Source organism: Lineus longissimus, chromosome 2, assembly GCF_910592395.1.
Source record: "Lineus longissimus chromosome 2, tnLinLong1.2, whole genome shotgun sequence".
Taxonomy (NCBI): domain Eukaryota; kingdom Metazoa; phylum Nemertea; class Pilidiophora; order Heteronemertea; family Lineidae; genus Lineus; species Lineus longissimus.
The window spans coordinates 1,378,169-1,394,435 of record NC_088309.1 but is presented as its reverse complement, the minus strand read 5'-3'; the positions used below and the strand labels follow the sequence as shown (position 1 = coordinate 1,394,435).

General features: G+C 43.5%; 3 protein-coding genes across 3 annotated transcripts; 2 read left to right on the top strand and 1 right to left on the bottom strand.

The window, feature by feature from the left end:
- The first annotated feature begins 8,895 nt into the window (after positions 1 to 8,895).
- On the top strand, positions 8,896 to 11,049 carry LOC135483480 (medium-chain acyl-CoA ligase ACSF2, mitochondrial-like). The gene has a single exon (XM_064764433.1). The coding sequence runs from the start codon at positions 8,914 to 8,916 to the stop codon at positions 10,648 to 10,650; it is 1,737 nt and encodes a 578-aa protein (XP_064620503.1). The 5' UTR covers positions 8,896 to 8,913; the 3' UTR covers positions 10,651 to 11,049.
- Positions 11,050 to 12,120: 1,071 nt separating this feature from the next.
- Positions 12,121 to 14,382, top strand: LOC135483479 (medium-chain acyl-CoA ligase ACSF2, mitochondrial-like). Its single transcript, XM_064764432.1, has one exon. The coding sequence runs from the start codon at positions 12,141 to 12,143 to the stop codon at positions 13,881 to 13,883; it is 1,743 nt and encodes a 580-aa protein (XP_064620502.1). The 5' UTR covers positions 12,121 to 12,140; the 3' UTR covers positions 13,884 to 14,382.
- An 81-nt stretch (positions 14,383 to 14,463) lies between these two features.
- On the bottom strand, positions 14,464 to 15,411 carry LOC135483938 (galactoside alpha-(1,2)-fucosyltransferase 1-like). Its single transcript, XM_064765011.1, has one exon. It carries the CDS (start codon positions 15,409 to 15,411, stop codon positions 14,464 to 14,466), a length of 948 nt encoding a protein of 315 aa, XP_064621081.1.
- Between the last annotated feature and the right edge of the window lie 856 nt (positions 15,412 to 16,267).

Below are 16,267 nucleotides of genomic sequence, written 5' to 3'. Positions count from 1 at the left end.
AATGGCTGGAGAGGGAGTTTTGCCTCCATTTTATCAAGCAATCTTGTATTAAAAGAACACGTATTACGTAGATGTCTCCTTCAACCACGAAATGGAAAGATTGACAATTGGAGTGTTCCTCCAACGTTTTGTCCTCTGGAGTGTTGCCTGTGCCGAGTTACAATCCACCACCTCTTCCAATGGCGGATGCTTGTTCATCGGGAAATTGGAGGTTTTCGGTTACAAGTAATAACAGGTTGCGAAAGTGACGGCTTTGTTGTGATGGATATTACAATTACATTGCCACACTTGCACGGGTGTCCTGTGAATAATTATTGATACTCATATATACATACATGATCATGTACGTACAAGTGTACAGACAAATGTTCTACCGCGTGCATTTCGGCTATATAATTGATTTTTCAGTCAATTCATTTCTTAATTGGCTCTAGCTGGTTCATAGAGTGTAGCCAGTAATCAGCGTTTGTATATTTATACATACAGTTATATTAAGATTCGTAGTTGTCAATTTGCACAATTAATACTGTATGGTGATAAATTGACATGCTGGTCAGGCCTACATACACGTATATGTACAGTTGATAATTGGTGCACAATCATAGAAATGGTTGCATCCCGTTTTAGCATGTTGATTTGGTGCCCTCTTGTTTTGTTCGATTTCTGTGTGCCCTCATAACACATAAACTCGGCTGACACACTTATACCGGCCGCAAAGTGATTTTAAACAGCTTGGGCCTGCAGTGGCCGAGGTGTATCTCAAACTCGACCATGCCAATGGGTTTGATTTAGTGCGACTGAATCAGTAATCATAAATCATTAAAAAATTACTCCATCAATGACTCAGCATAATACAAACAAATAAATCATTGCGTCGTTAAGTTTTTCTCTCCATATTTGCATTACAAACAGAAAAAAATTGATATTTCAACGACCTTGTCCACATGTAAACATTACCAGACCAAATAAATCAGTCCGCGCCATCCTAGAAAAAGTGGGACTTTTCAGGCCACTCGAAGGTATTCAGTGACAATAAACCCGTGACCTTCCGATCACAAATCGACCGCTCTGGCGCATCGCTATTGAGAAATCTTTATGGAAATAGAGAAATTATGAAAATGTTGTTTTTCATTATGTTTTTGGAGGCTGGTGGAGGTGTATCCACAGGCTAGCTCTCGCATGGGCACATCTTGGAAGTACGACAATTTCCTTTCTTGAGGTCAAGTTTCACAGTATTCAAGATAAGACGAGTTCTAATAAAGCTACATAATCTAGAACCATCCCAGGACTATATCAAGGTTCGTCATTCCGTGATAGAACAGTTTCCACGGAATCAATATTGCTAATCTGATAGAGATTGGTTAGGATGTATAATAATTGTAGATTACATATGATGAGGATACATTGGATGGCTTTTGGTGTCGCTGGAGGACAGACCCAAGGACATTCATCAGCCGATAACGTGGTGGTTCATCTACGAACAAATCGGTTTTCGGGTTCTTTTCGTATTTTTTGGCCTATTTGCTTAAGTATGATCATGGCAGAGTTTTATAGTAGACTGACCTACGCCAAATATCATGGGAAATGTATTCCATGCTTGCAAGCATAGTTTTCCCATTGAATTTATACACCTCATGTGCAATTTGTGTAGCTTTACTACACATCACCATTGTGATTTAGATATAGGCCTAAGGAGAGAGTGGAAGGCTTTTTTTAGTAAAGGTTATTTGTCATTCCAGTCAAATAACTGGTTGATGGGAAGGGGAAGAATCGTCAAAAGACAGCGAGCAATATTCCGCTGGGGCCGAACTGTAGTAGTGGGAATGCACTCATGAAAGGAGTCCTTCAGTGTGGTTTCCCGCAACCATTCACAAGCAACCTTTCAACTGTCTTTGCATGCCGAACCATAATCCCCTGCTCACATTGCAATCCCGCGGTCAATCCAAAATCAGTCAAAAATTTCAATCAAGAAATTTATTGAAAAAAGTACGCCAGCACATTTCCGCTGTCATCATTAGACCAGCAGACACATCAGGAATCAAGAATCGATGAGCAACTACAGTGGGGGTCATGGGAATATGCGCGTACAGAATCCCTAAAAACGTTATGGCCGCAATTTTACTGATGGAAGCCAATCAGAATATTTCCGCTATCATCGTGAAACCAGGCATCACAAGGAAAGAGAATCAGTGATACGTGATTCAGCCAAATAAAATTGGCCCAAACAGGCATTAGACATGCACTGGACGTAGTTTTTCGCACTTTGACGTTTACTTCTGACGTCTACTGTACCTTTAGATGCTCATTTGTCAGAAGAATATTTTAGAAATCGGTCGAGTGGATCGATATTGATTGGGCATGGACGAGAAGCATCACTGATCGAATCAACCAAATCACCCTGGTGTTATTGGATCACTCGCAAAATGAGACAGGAATTTGACATCAGATTACAGCTTGTGGCTGTACAATGCACAACGGAATCGGTAGGGTTTAATTATTGATGTCGGCAACTGTCTCGGTAAACACAGCTGTACACGATCAGGATTTCTCTAAAATGATAATCCATAACTATTGGATTACTATTGGATACGGTCTCAATTGAGATTTAAAATGCATGTACACCTTTTTATCTAATGCTTTTGAATGCCCCTTCTGTTTGAAACACGCAATTCGAATTTAAGTTTACCAGGACTAAGGTATGAACTGAATACACATCGAAAGTGATCTGTGGTAGGGAAGATCAAGATGTTTTAAAGAATATACCAAATACTGCTATTTGAAATATGTGATACTTCTACAGCTGATAACAGTATACAGCTGATTCGAAATATTCCTTAACGGTGATCCAGACTGAGGCCAGGAGTAAGGGTCAGCGCCAATACTGCACCGCCCATTTAACATTTCCATAAATACGCTGCTATGAGCCCCACCACTCCAAACACTTCATCAAGAAGAATTGTTTACTTCTTGAAGCTCCTCATTAATATGCTTTGTGATATGCGAGTTTTTCACTGCACCAGCCATTCACTGAAGTATTGACTTGGTCCCGACAATCCCTCATAGCGTGTGCAGTAATGGTCTGCTGAAAGCCAGCTTCCGCTTCCCGAGACTTGAGTCGTTCCTGTGTCAGACTCGGCAATGCCGAGACGTGAAGGAGCTAGTTAGTATTCACGAAGATATCTGTCTTACGTGTTTTACAAACTGATGTCTCGTTCTGTTAGAGGTTGCCGCCAATCTTGCAAAGGGAAGGAAGGACTTAGACAGAATTTTTTTGAACACGCGAAGTTTGACAAATTCCCGAACATTCTGTTTTTTTCTTTTCTCTAACACAACCAAAAACAAGTGTTCGTTTTTTATTTCCCATTGGTTTATCAGGTTTCTTGGCACCGGTAGAGAAACATACTGTTGTGTCTATTTTGTGCGTCATTCATATTCTTCATATTGACAGTCCAGTGCTCCATTGTCGCTGCATAGCAGCGTTGAAGAAGAACGCAGACGACCGCTTCTGCTGGTAGAACTTGTCCCAAGACGTGGAGGAGCATTACCACTGAGCAATAAGTCTCCGGATTGCTCTCATCATCGACAAACGCATCTTATATTGGAAACGGATGTCATGGCAATGAGCGAAATATTACCATTTTTGTACGACTGTATCATATTGCGGAGGTCTCATCTTAAGGTTCTGAAACGTGCAAAAGACAGTAACATGTAGTGTATGGTCTATATCTGCATTTAGATGCCAAATCTGCCCGTGTGTACTATTTCGTTGGAAACAAGAAATATGTATGGAAACCATTGTTATAGAACACATTAACCGTTGAGTGTCAAAACGGCACGTGTTTTTGGTATGCGTTCCTTTAACATACATTGTATATGTCACGTCACCGTTGAATTCTGGATAGACGATTCTTCTTAAAACTCACCGACTCCCCGACGATCTGCGCAACTCTCTCGTCAACCAAAATATCAGGAAGGAGTCGGAGCGCTTGGTGCATAGTCCCGACTCAAAAACTCATTACTTCCAAGTAGAAGAATTGAAGTAATGAGTTTTTGCCTGACTGTATACGAACAGACACTTCTTGGTGCGCGCTATTTTAGCTTACAAGTCAAACGACGCCCAAGCCTTGTTTTAGAATAGGAATTGACACCTCACTGTCTTTAGGTTTCCTCACCCAACACCGCTCGGGTGGCGTTTCATTTCGGTCGAAACCCGACCAAAGCGCCTTAGAATTGGCCTGTACATTTTAACTTCACCTTTGCGGTGCTGGGTGCATCTCATCGATTAAGGAAAATTGACAGTAAGCCCCAGCTTGTCATACTTCTGTTATCAAGAGTTATTTGCCATGTCAGCCGTCCGATGGAATCACCATTACCGCCATTACACCTGTGGTGTCTGCCAAATCAAAAGGTAACGTGGCAGGTTGTTCGTCCTTGATACCAGAATCATCAGTCGTGGTGTTTTATGTTCAGGCTTCATGTCTCTGCATGTTAATCGAAGCAATCTTCCCATCGCACACCGAGCCTCCCTTTACCACAGAATGGCTGCCAGCAGAGCGGCGATTCGAACAATTTTGGGTCCAAATAATAATTCTCGAACTGGAGACTTGCTATGTTTACTCTGCAGCAATGAATATGATACATAGATTCATAGAAAGATCGATTCATCCTATATTATTTACATTAGACATGTAATTGTATCTGTGTTTCCAAAATGGCTACCCTTGATCAATTTGACCAGGCACGGATTTCTTCTGATATATTTGGCAGGAGACAGCAAGAAAATAAAGAGGAAACATAGAAAATGTAGTGGATTCAAGGAGAGTCGAACCCGTCACCACCAGATCGAAAGTGAAATGGAATATCGTCTTACACTTAAGTGGTTGGCTACCTTAAGGTACACACTTAACACGCATACGTTTGAGCACGATGTTCAAGCGATTGCCTCTGACCTGTATTCACTCTATACATGCTTCCCGAAATTGGTGGCTTGCATTGGAACTAACTTTTTCCCCCTTGTCCGTCATTAAAGGCATTCAAGTGTGTTGGTCAACCATGACTATCTCCTTTGTCCCTCCACCATAAGGCCTAGTTTCCCCTTATGACATCACTATTTCGGACACTCAGCGCCCCATTTCTGGAAAGGTGCATATAAACCTCTTTTCCCTTCTTCTCCAACCATGACCCAAGAGAACTGCCGTTGCAGTTTCCAATATACATTATAAAACATAAACAACCTCAATGCCTCTTCGCAAAATCAAGAAAGTGGTCTGAATTGCCAAGTCCTCTAGTCGAACAGTTGTTACGAAGGACGGTATGAGATATGTATCATGATCTAAGTACTTCAGCCTATTTCAACACGAGAAAATGTACTGGGCATCTTGATCCATCAAGGGATGACCTCCACGAATCGATTTGCTCATTTCGGTAGGGAGCAAATCAGAACTGGGTGAAATCTAACCCTTGGAGCATCAAACAACCAGACAGTGCGTTAACCAGCGGCACAATTCGCAATGACGTAAAATATCATGATACACAACATGTACTACAGGTTGGCTCCTCATATTGGTATTCGGTCGGCGCCCCTGACATTAGCAGCCGGCGATATAGCTCCGACTGCGACGATCCGAAAACAATTGCCGCTGAGCAATTCTAATGACAGATTAAAAAAAGATCGTGCTTAGCAAAGGAATGGGAGGCAAGACTGTGCAATGATCGGCTACGATGTTTCAGAGGAGGTTTTCGGTGATTACGATGACAATTGGAATTCGTGAAAGAAGTTTAAACTAGATGCGTTATCATCTGCCTTGGACTACTCTATGCCATTGTGGTTTTGGCTCATTAAATCATTAAGATCTGTCGTGAACCCCGACTTAACAACTGATACACGGGTAGTATTCGTTCATGCCACAGGAAGATGTATGGGGGAGGGGGGGGGGGGCTTCCTTCATCAGAGGGACTTTGGCCTTTAGGGTGGCACCAAAATACAACTTTCTGCTTTCATGCATGGTACATTTACATTGTTCTCGCCTGTCGGACATATTTAATTTTGAAGAGGATTGGTTTACTTCCGTCGCAGCTGTCAGTGACATGCGCATGACAAACTGGGATTATAATAACTCTGATATCGGCAATGGAATGTTATCATAAACATTCGCCGAACGATTAGTGCTGGCAAAATTTGTTGAGGCGTTGATCAACCGTGCCAACGTCTCAATCGGTAGTAACCGAGGGTAAAGAGCAACGGTGGTCTAGTACAGCTCGGGTCCCTGGCTAGTATGCAAGATGAGGACCCATAGGTCCAAGTTCGAACACCTTGGTCGGCGCGAGACTCTTGGTGGGTTACTTTGCCAAACTTGCCTAAATAGCGATGGGTTCTGGTCTGAAATGTTCGGTTTGTGGCGAAGATTGAGCAGCTCATCCGAGTTCACGGAATAAAAGGTTTAATTTCAGGATAGAGCATGGGTAAAAGCCAGAAATCAAAGCTAGAACAAGAAATCTATACTTCAAGATTCCTTGAGATCGTGTTGAACCCAGACACAAAACTTTCATACGAAAAGGCTAACGGAATCACAGGCGACTGACTTTCCATCTATCATGATCGCATAATGACTTTTTCTATGAAGACTGACATTTTCATCACTCTTCCTATTACAAACAGTGTCTGGTTTGATACCCGGTGCTGTGATACTCACCATCGGTACACAGAAGCCGACAGGAATGCCATGGTAATATTTCAAAAATCTCATTATAATTCCAATCGCGACTCGTTTCCAATCTCGTCAGGCATTACAAATCTGCTGTCTGATTTTCTGGCGTGTTAACGGCATCTTTCAATTCGTTTTGGCTTACAAACAAGCATGTTGATTATTCTTTCTTGTTGTTGTGTGCAAAGATATATTTTCATAACCGTGTTCTGTTTTGTCGTAAAAGCAGACTTTATCAAGTAGATTTTGTAACATCACCGAATGCAACGAATAGCTATTGTCACCAAATAATATGCAAATAAAATTCTGCGCCCCTTCCATCGAGTAGTTACTTCTGTCGTTGGCAATCTCACGGGCCATGTTATGATTTAAAGCAACGTTTGTCAAACTTCTCAGGCAGCGAACTATAATAAATGGACAGGACACCAACTCCAGCTTGATTAACCTCTACATAATCGCATAAACGCCACGACAATCATTCCTTTACCCCACAGAGGCATTACATATTGGATTTTATGACACCCAAGGCTAGTATGCAACGATTCTTTCAATTTATCAAACTCGTCCCATCCCAGAGTTGCCACAATACGCACTCTGGTCCCATTTCTACTGCGTGATGAAGCAACCTTTTTTTCAATGCCAGCGGAGGAATCTGTCAGATAATTAAGATAAATGATCATGTTCTATTGTTTATTTGCTTGTATTCTAATGCATCAACTGAATTGGACCTTCTGCTGTATTATCGTTGAGACACAGTTGCCCGATTGTAACATACTGTCAGCCTTGCGAATTAGATGGACAATGCGATAGAAATCATTTTAGCGATGTGGAAATGTGTAGCCCATCAGTCATTTAGGAAAAAGTATGCAAGGTTTTGTTTCCTAATAGCGGCTTTTAGATGTAATTTCTTCTAACCCAGTTTTTTATGTTCTAGTATCTTCTCGCCAAGCTTTCTGAGCAAGTTCTATGGAAAATCTACCATTGTCATTGATCGATTCGAATGGGTGTCACTATACCGTTTGGTGGCAACCCCATAAGCCATACACCTGAGCGTGGTAAACGCAAGCTGAAATCATACAAGTGCTTGGTAGCATCTTTGCCCTGCTGTCAACGAGCACATACATGCATTTGTAATAATTTCAATATGATGTTTAATAACGACACTCAAAGAAAGGTCAAAGCAATTACTGGCGAGATTAAAGTTACTTGTTGCTGGTGATGGAAAAATCTCTGGAAACGGAAGCGATCGTGTTTCCCGTGGTTCATCACTGCACTGTTATCGGTCTTTCTTTATTCATCTCGGCTTTGAACACAGCGTCTAATCAGAGCTCGGCTAGAATTGCTCCAGGCGTTCCTGTCGTATTCGCACGCCGATGATCCACAAATTCAAATAAGATGCGACGCTGTCCGTTTCCAAACGTTCAGACATCTCCCAAGAGATACTGTAATCCGAGTCTTTTCTCGATTTGCGCTGCCATTAGCGCTGCGGTTACTCGGGCTTGGAATCAGTCCCTTGGGTCAGACGATGAAAGGAACATGTCAGATAGACCTGTTGCCTCTAATGCAGAAAGTATAGGTGGAGCTTACTTCACTTCAAACTTCGTCCCCTAAAATTATCGCGATGAATAGTTTAAGGTTGGATTGGTGGTGTCGTTTCTGAATTCTATCACTCATAATGTATATAATACCTTGTTGTTTTGGGCCTATTGACGTCCATGAAAGCTGTTTCGATGTGAGTGATCAATTTAAAAGCATGAATATTCGGTCAGCACCTAACCAGATCAAGTGCCCAGACAGAAAAAAATAAAGATCACGACATTGATCTGCCAATATCAAAGCCAAAAAGTCAATCTTATCAATCAAGAAGATCGATCATTATGCCACCCAATACCTATGTTTAGCCCCTATTCTGTTCTACATCTTCCCACAAGTTCGTTACAATAAATATAGACCACCACCATAAGCAAGCAATCAACAACCGATTGTCTCATTCTCAGCACCAAATACGCAATTTTTTGGTAAAAATAAACTTATCATCGTCAAGTGGTATCCAATACGCAATTTTGTTGTGAAGATATACTGAACCTGGTCAAGTGGTATGTCATGCAGATGGTATATAGATGACCGAGTCAGTACCTGTTATCTTAACTCCGTAATATTAGTCGTCCTCATACCCCTTTAAGGTTTTCGAGACAACAAACCAGATAAAATGCTGTCTGCAAAACTGACGCGAAGTTACTTCAAAGCTTCATCATGGGGGAGTGAACCCATGCAGCACACGCCTGCTGAGCTGCTCGACATTCGGGGAGCCGCCCGTCCCGACAAAGAGGCAATAGTGGTCCTTGATGCCGACAAGCCAAGACAAGCAATCACATTCGGTGAACTCAAGACCAAGACAGAGCAGCTGGCCGCGGGGATGATACGACAAGGCCTGTTGACGGGGGACAGAGTAGCCCTTCTCTGTCCAACCTCGCTTGAGTACTCTATTTGTGAGTATGCCATGGTGAGGACCGGCGCCATCCTGATTCGGCTTCACGTCAGCGTCAAGTCAAGTGATTCGGTCAAGTTTGTGCTGAATCACACCAAATGTCGCTGGCTGATCGCACATACTGGCGACAGAGGTGAAAATTATCGTATGCTGACGGATATGATCCCCAGTCTGGCAGAGCAAGGACCATTTGTTCAACTTGGAGCAGATCTACCGCACTTGGAAACTATTTTCATGATTTCTTCTGACGCCGAGTCGTACCCAGGAACATTACCATGGACGACATTATTCGAAGGGATCAAAGTTGACGACCTAGCAACGATGCGGCAGCGTCAAGCAACCGTTGACGGTGACATGATCCATGGTGTTTATTGTACCTCCGGCAGCACTGGCAACCCTAAATTCGTTGCAATATCGGGTCATTGGATGACGAATTTGACCCGTGTAGTCTTCGAGCGGATGGGTGTGAACGAATCGGATAAAGTAATGAACGATCGGCCTATGTGTTACGTTGGGGGATGCACTTCAACTACCCTTGCCATCGGATTGACGCATTTCTCCGTGAAGACCCCGATAGCAGGCCCCGAAGCCCAGAAAGGACTTGACTTCTTCTTCAAGTGTATAGAGGTCGAGGGTATTAGCGTGCCTTATATGTTCCCATATACGCTGCACGAGCTCCTTGGACGTGTCCAAGCTGGCATGGATATTAGCAAGATTAAGGTGAGCCTAGCAGGAGGTGAGGTTATTCAGAAGGACTTACTACGTGGTTTGTATGAGTTGGGCTACCCATTGGTAGATATTTATGGTGGTACCGAGGTAGGTGAAACCTGTTCCTCTCTAACCAGTGATCCGATTGATATCAAGATCGAGAAAACTGGTATTGGATGTGACAATGAGGTTAAGATCATTGATGATAACGGAGTGATCGTCCCTATTGGATCAGCGGGTGAGGTGTGCGTCAGGAATACGTATATGTTCGTGGAATACCTGGGAGATGAGGAGAAGACAAGACAAGCCAAGGATTCCAGGGGATGGTATCATACTGACGATATCGGGGTCATGGACGAGAATGGGTACTTGTCAATATACGGCAGGAAGAACGATGTCATCTCCAAGGCGACCGTAAAGATTTACCCTTCAGCCATTGAAAAAGTGTTTCGCGAACACCCCAAAATCGACAAAGTGGTTGCTGCAGGAATTCCTCATCCTATCATCAAGGAGGAAATATGTCTGTGCATCGTTGAGAAGCCGGGCGCAGATCTCACGGTCGAGGACGTTCGTGATTTCTGCAAGGAGAATCTCCAGTGGGACGAGACGGGGTCACCGAGGATGATTCCTGACTATGTCCTGCTGTTTGACCAGTTCCCGACCGGTGCGACTGATAAAACAGATAGGAAGAAGATACGGGCTGAGGCAATTCGGCGCGTTGAGGCGGGCAGGGAGGGATGTAAAATATAAGACAAAATTGGACTTGTGCAAAATCTCTATGAAATTTTTGTTAATGTGAAATTTACCGGTAGAAGGCCTGTCCTAATGAATTCTATAATAGAACTTGCATCTGGACTCAAACACGTACACCACTATTGGACATTTTGAGATATCGTAATGATTACGTTTATAAACTCACATGAGTATTGGATATCTAAATAAAACTTGCATCTGGACTCGATTGCACGCGTGACAGTATTGTACATCTTGACATGATAACCTTATCGTTACATGTCGCCGCCAGTCTACATTCGTTTACTGGTCAGCTTTATCAAAAATATTTTTTTCTGGATTTTTGAGGTTAGTGATCTACATTTAACAAGCCGTCCCTGAATGTGCGAACAATAATGTACCCGAAAACACGTAGTTGCCAAGTTGTTTTTTCTTGCTTGTTCTGGTTGAAACCTTACATTTTACGGCCAGTTTGTCAGTGAAGCATCATTGCCCCGTTGAAGCATTCGACTAAGCACGACGCATTTTTGTATCATGGATGATGGCACCCACATGTGGCTGAGACAGATAAGTTACCACTTTTTCTGGCTCTCTCAGGTTATTGAGGGGTGAAGCGACGATCTAAAGCGGCTGACAACGGTGGCATACCTTACAACGCGTAGTCTGTCGTTTGAATCACCTCACTCATAATGGGTGTAACCGTAGTTCAAGTTGCTTGATCAACAAACCTTTATCGGTGTCAAAATCATGATAAAAAAAAAAATCAAAAGATATTCAATCACAATTATTTGTACGACAGTCAGATTGACATACAATGTAACCTTGATATTATACGAACATTTCAGGTCGTATGTGTATATCCAAATTATCTGAGGCACAGTAGATTTATTGCGACCACTTGAGAAAGCAAAAAAGAAAGGCATTTTGCCTTTAATGCAATGTACAGCTTTTACATTAACTAGAGTGTTGAGCCGTATATGTTTATCCATGTGCATTGTTGAATTTGTTTCCAGAACGTAGGTGCATGATGGACAAATTCAAACTATACTCTCCTCCCAAACTTACGAAGACGCTCTGGACCTTTTGGAGGGAGATCCATTCTCCAATAGCCATCGTAGTAGGGTATGACTCCTATTTTGTGAACAATTACTTCATGTGACACCGCTGTAACGTTACATACGAATGCCCCCTCCCCTTTCATTATCAAGGAAAATCTAGAAGACAGGTGACTCGCTTCTGCAGAGCCGAGGCAAGAGGCGACAGGGAGCAAAAGAGGTGTTTGGCGCCCCCTCCCCCCTCACGACCTCCACCACAAGCAAGCAACAACCGATTGTCTCACTCTTCGCACCGAAATAAGCTATTTTTTTGTGAAGATATACCTAACCTGGTCAAGTGATATGTCATGCAGATGATATATAGATGACCGAGTCAGTACCTGTTATCTTAACTCCGTAATATTAGTCGTCCTCAAACCCATTTAAGGTTTTCGAGACACCAAACCAGATTAAATGCTGTCTGCAAAACTGACGCGAAGTTACTTCAAAGCTTCATCATGGGGGAGTGAACCCATGCAGTACACGCCTGCTGAGCTGCTCGACATTCGGGGAGCCGCCCGTCCCGACAAAGAGGCAATAGTGGTCCTTGATGCCGACAAGCCAAGACAAGCAATCACATTCGGTGAACTCAAGACCAAGACAGAGCAGCTGGCCGCGGGGATGATACGACAAGGCCTGCAGACGGGGGACAGAGTAGCCCTTCTCTGTCCAACCTCGCTTGAGTACTCTATTTGTGAGTATGCCATGGTGAGGACCGGCGCCATCCTGATTCGGCTTCACGTCAGCGTCAAGTCAAGTGATTCGGTCAAGTTTGTGCTGAATCACACCAAATGTCGCTGGCTTATCGCACATATTGGCGACAGAGGTGAAAATTATCGTATGTTGACGGATATGATCCCCAGTCTGGCAGAGCAAGGACCATTTGTTCAACTTGGAGCAGATCTACCGCACTTGGAAACTATTTTCATGATTTCATCTGACGCCGAGTTGTACCCAGGAACATTACCGTGGACGACATTATTCGAAGGGATCAAAGTTGACGACCTAGCAACGATGCAGCAGCGTCAAGCAACCATTGACGGTGACATGATCCATGGTGTTTATTGTACCTCCGGCAGCACTGGCAACCCTAAATTCGTTGCAATATCGGGTCATGGGATGACGAATTTGTTCCGTGCATTCTTCGATCGTATGGGCTTGAACGAAACAGATAAAGTAATGGGTGACCGGCCTATGTGTTACGTTGGGGGAAGCACTTCAACTACCCTTGCCATCGGATTGACGTATATCTCCATGAAGACCCCGACAACAGGCCCCGAAGCCCAGAAAGGACTTGACTTCTTCTTTAAGTGTATAGAGGTCGAGGGTATTAACGTGCCTTTCATGTTCCCATATATGCTGCACGAGCTCCTTGGACGGGTCCAAGCTGGCATGGATATTAGCAAGATTAAGGTGAGCCTGACAGGAGGTGAGGTTATTCAGAAGGACTTACTACGTGGTTTGTATGAGTTGGGCTACCACATGGTAAATGCCTATGGTTGTACCGAGATAGCTGTAATCTGTTCCTCTCTAACCAGTGATCCGATTGATATCAAGATCGAGAAAACTGGTATTGGATGTGACAATGAGGTTAAGATCATTGATGATAACGGAGTGATCGTCCCTATTGGATCAGCGGGTGAGGTGTGCGTCAGGAATACGTACATGTTCGTGGAATACCTGGGAGATGAGGAAAAGACAAGACAAGCTAAAGATTCCAGGGGATGGTATCATACTGACGATATCGGGGTCATGGACGAGAACGGATACTTGTCAATACAGGGCAGAAGGACAGAAGTCATCTCCAAGGCGACCGTAAAGATTTACCCTTCAGCCATTGAAAAAGTGTTTCGCGAACACCCCAAAATCCACAAAGTGGTTGCTGCAGGGATTCCTCACCCTATCATCAAGGAGGAAATATGTCTGTGCATCGTTGAGAAGCCGGGCGCAGTTCTCACGGTCGAGGACGTTCGTGATTTCTGCAAGGAGAACCTCCAGTGGGACGAGACGGGGTCGCCGGGGATGATTCCTGACTATGTCCTGCTGTTTGACAAGTTCCCGACCGGCGCGACTGATAAAACAGATCGGAAGAAGATACGGACTGAGGCGATTCGGCGCGTTGAGGCGGGCAGGGAGGGATGTAAAATACATGTATAAGCAATCATCGGACTTGCGTTAGTGGTAGAATCGGTGGCGGCGGGTAGCTTTTGGCAGTCGATATATTATGAATGTCTGTATGAGGTTGATGTTATCGCGTGATTTACTGGACGTATGCCTTAATGAATTCTGGAAAAATAATCCCAACTGGACACGAACACGTTACACGTTTTCTTCTCCATTTCTTTCAGGTAAATATCAATGAATGGTCTCCCGCCTTTTGATTGACATGTCATGTTATATGTTTGTGGGTATGTTCCGGGTAAGTTCTTCGAATTGTACACGTGGATGCAGAACCAGGGGCCGACTGGGTATGAAGGGGGAGGGACACTCTGGATGACACATGGAGATAGCATTCAAATTCAAAAATGCGTGGCAGGAGTTGTTTTTTTTGGTCAGGGAGATGTTACATTATCGACTCGGACAACAAGCATGCCACATTGCGCCAGATGCCTTATATTATGTAATAATTTTCAAACGTTTCATGTTTTACCAGATATATGCGTAGTAAAGCATTGACACAGTGACGAATGAAGGTGCTGAAGCCTATTCCATAGCATGCCATCCCCGTGACTTAAGCTTACTCCATAGCTTGCCATGCCCGTGGATAATAGTCATGGTAGTTAAACAGCTTCTCCAGATCTGAGCCTGGTCTTGCTGGAGTCTTGTAATATATCACGTGACCACCAGCAAGCCAGCCAGCCCACCAGCCAAACGTCCCAACCGACACGATCGTGTGGTTGCAATTTGCCATAATGGCCAAGTCTACTTCCGGTTTATTTCCTCCATCAACAAAAACAATGTCATTCTGCGTTGATTTGATATTGTTTTTTGACCAAACCATGTCAATCGAACACACGACGAACACAACGTCTTTGTACAACCGTCGAAACTCTTCCATTGCTATTTTGAAGAAATATGACCAGGGAACTTCATACCCGAACTGTACATTAACTCCTGCCAACATATCCCCTCTACGCACATGCACGGCGACAACAGAGTGTTTATCTCCGTGGTTCTGTAGGACTCTGTGAAGGAACTTCCGTGCCGCGTCTCTTGCATATGATTTGAAGGCAAAATGCCGCTTAATCGTTTCCCTGTTCTCAAAGAAGTATTTCCAAGACTGTCTATACCCCTTTAACTCCCCTCGCCAAGGCCTCCCATTAACAGAGGGCATTTCTATTTCCATGCCTTCATAAACACAACACTTATCTTCTTGAATAGTCAACCGAGTTGGCAAGGAGGTATCCTTGTGAATTATCCGCGGAGGTTCACCTAATTCAAATATGTCAGCCAAGAAAGACCCGTCCATGAGAACCGGCACCAATCTGTTGCTCATTGCCAAACCTATTAGACTGGCGTACTGAAACATATGGTTTCCTAAGCCGAGATGTGGATCCAAGTCAATGGTAAGTTCCCCTACCGCCCGCCCCGGCCTTGCCAAGGGTAAGGTGCCGAGACGGACATCATCAGAGATTATGATGATCGAATATACGATCAGAATGGTAATGCCGCATGCGGCAGCCATTGTTCCCCATCGGTAAAAGTCTAAAATGGAAATGAAAATCATATTTATTTTAGTTTACAACAAAGCATTCTTCCACGCAAGGATGGATGAAGTCATTGAATTTTGACTAATTGTATCAACCTGGATGAAACCAGGACTTTGCCTGGAATAACTTGTAAAACATCTGAAATGCGTTACTTCGTCAATATGCCTCTTCAGAATAGATGACGATTATGTAAAGGATGGTACTTCGTATTGGTTGAGTCAAGTCTACTTCAGTCCCCTTCCCGATAGGCGAGTAGCCTCGTGCTAACTGGAGGAACTCCGACTGGCGCAGACATGATGCGAAGATGATCTATTGAGGATGACGGAAGGGTCGTGCCTCTCAAGATTCCCATAACCCAAGAATCGGAATTGAGTTATATGTACATGTATCAGTTACTTACTCGATATCGATATACCCATGATAATGAACCGTTATGTTCTAATTGTCCACATCTTTATGACAAATTAATGAAACCATTAAAAACGCATTTTTTTCCAAATCCAAACATCAAACCTCCATGCACTCCTGGATCTCAATTGACTCGCAAAATTCATTGAAGTGCAGGTGTATGAAAATTGTTGGTGAAAGGATCACACGAGCCAGTTGTTGCTCCATTATGTAATCAGAACGAATACATAGTTCACGACACATGCCGCGTAGTACTTTTGTCAACCTGTGGTGGCAGATGGGGTCTCATTTTCAAGCCGAAATTTGACATGTCGATCCCGATAACATATGTACATGTATGATCATTTTGGAATCAGGTTCATGTATATTCAATTGACCTGTTCTGTCAATCAGGCGCCACGTACCAGTTTCTACTTGAGTGTT

Bases quoted from the DNA above. Each gene is read 5' to 3' on its own strand.
- LOC135483480 (XM_064764433.1), top strand. From the start codon at position 8,914: ATGCTGTCTGCAAAACTGACGCGAAGTTACTTCAAAGCTTCATCATGG.
- LOC135483479 (XM_064764432.1), top strand. From the start codon at position 12,141: ATGCTGTCTGCAAAACTGACGCGAAGTTACTTCAAAGCTTCATCATGG.
- LOC135483938 (XM_064765011.1), bottom strand. From the start codon at position 15,411: ATGGCTGCCGCATGCGGCATTACCATTCTGATCGTATATTCGATCATC.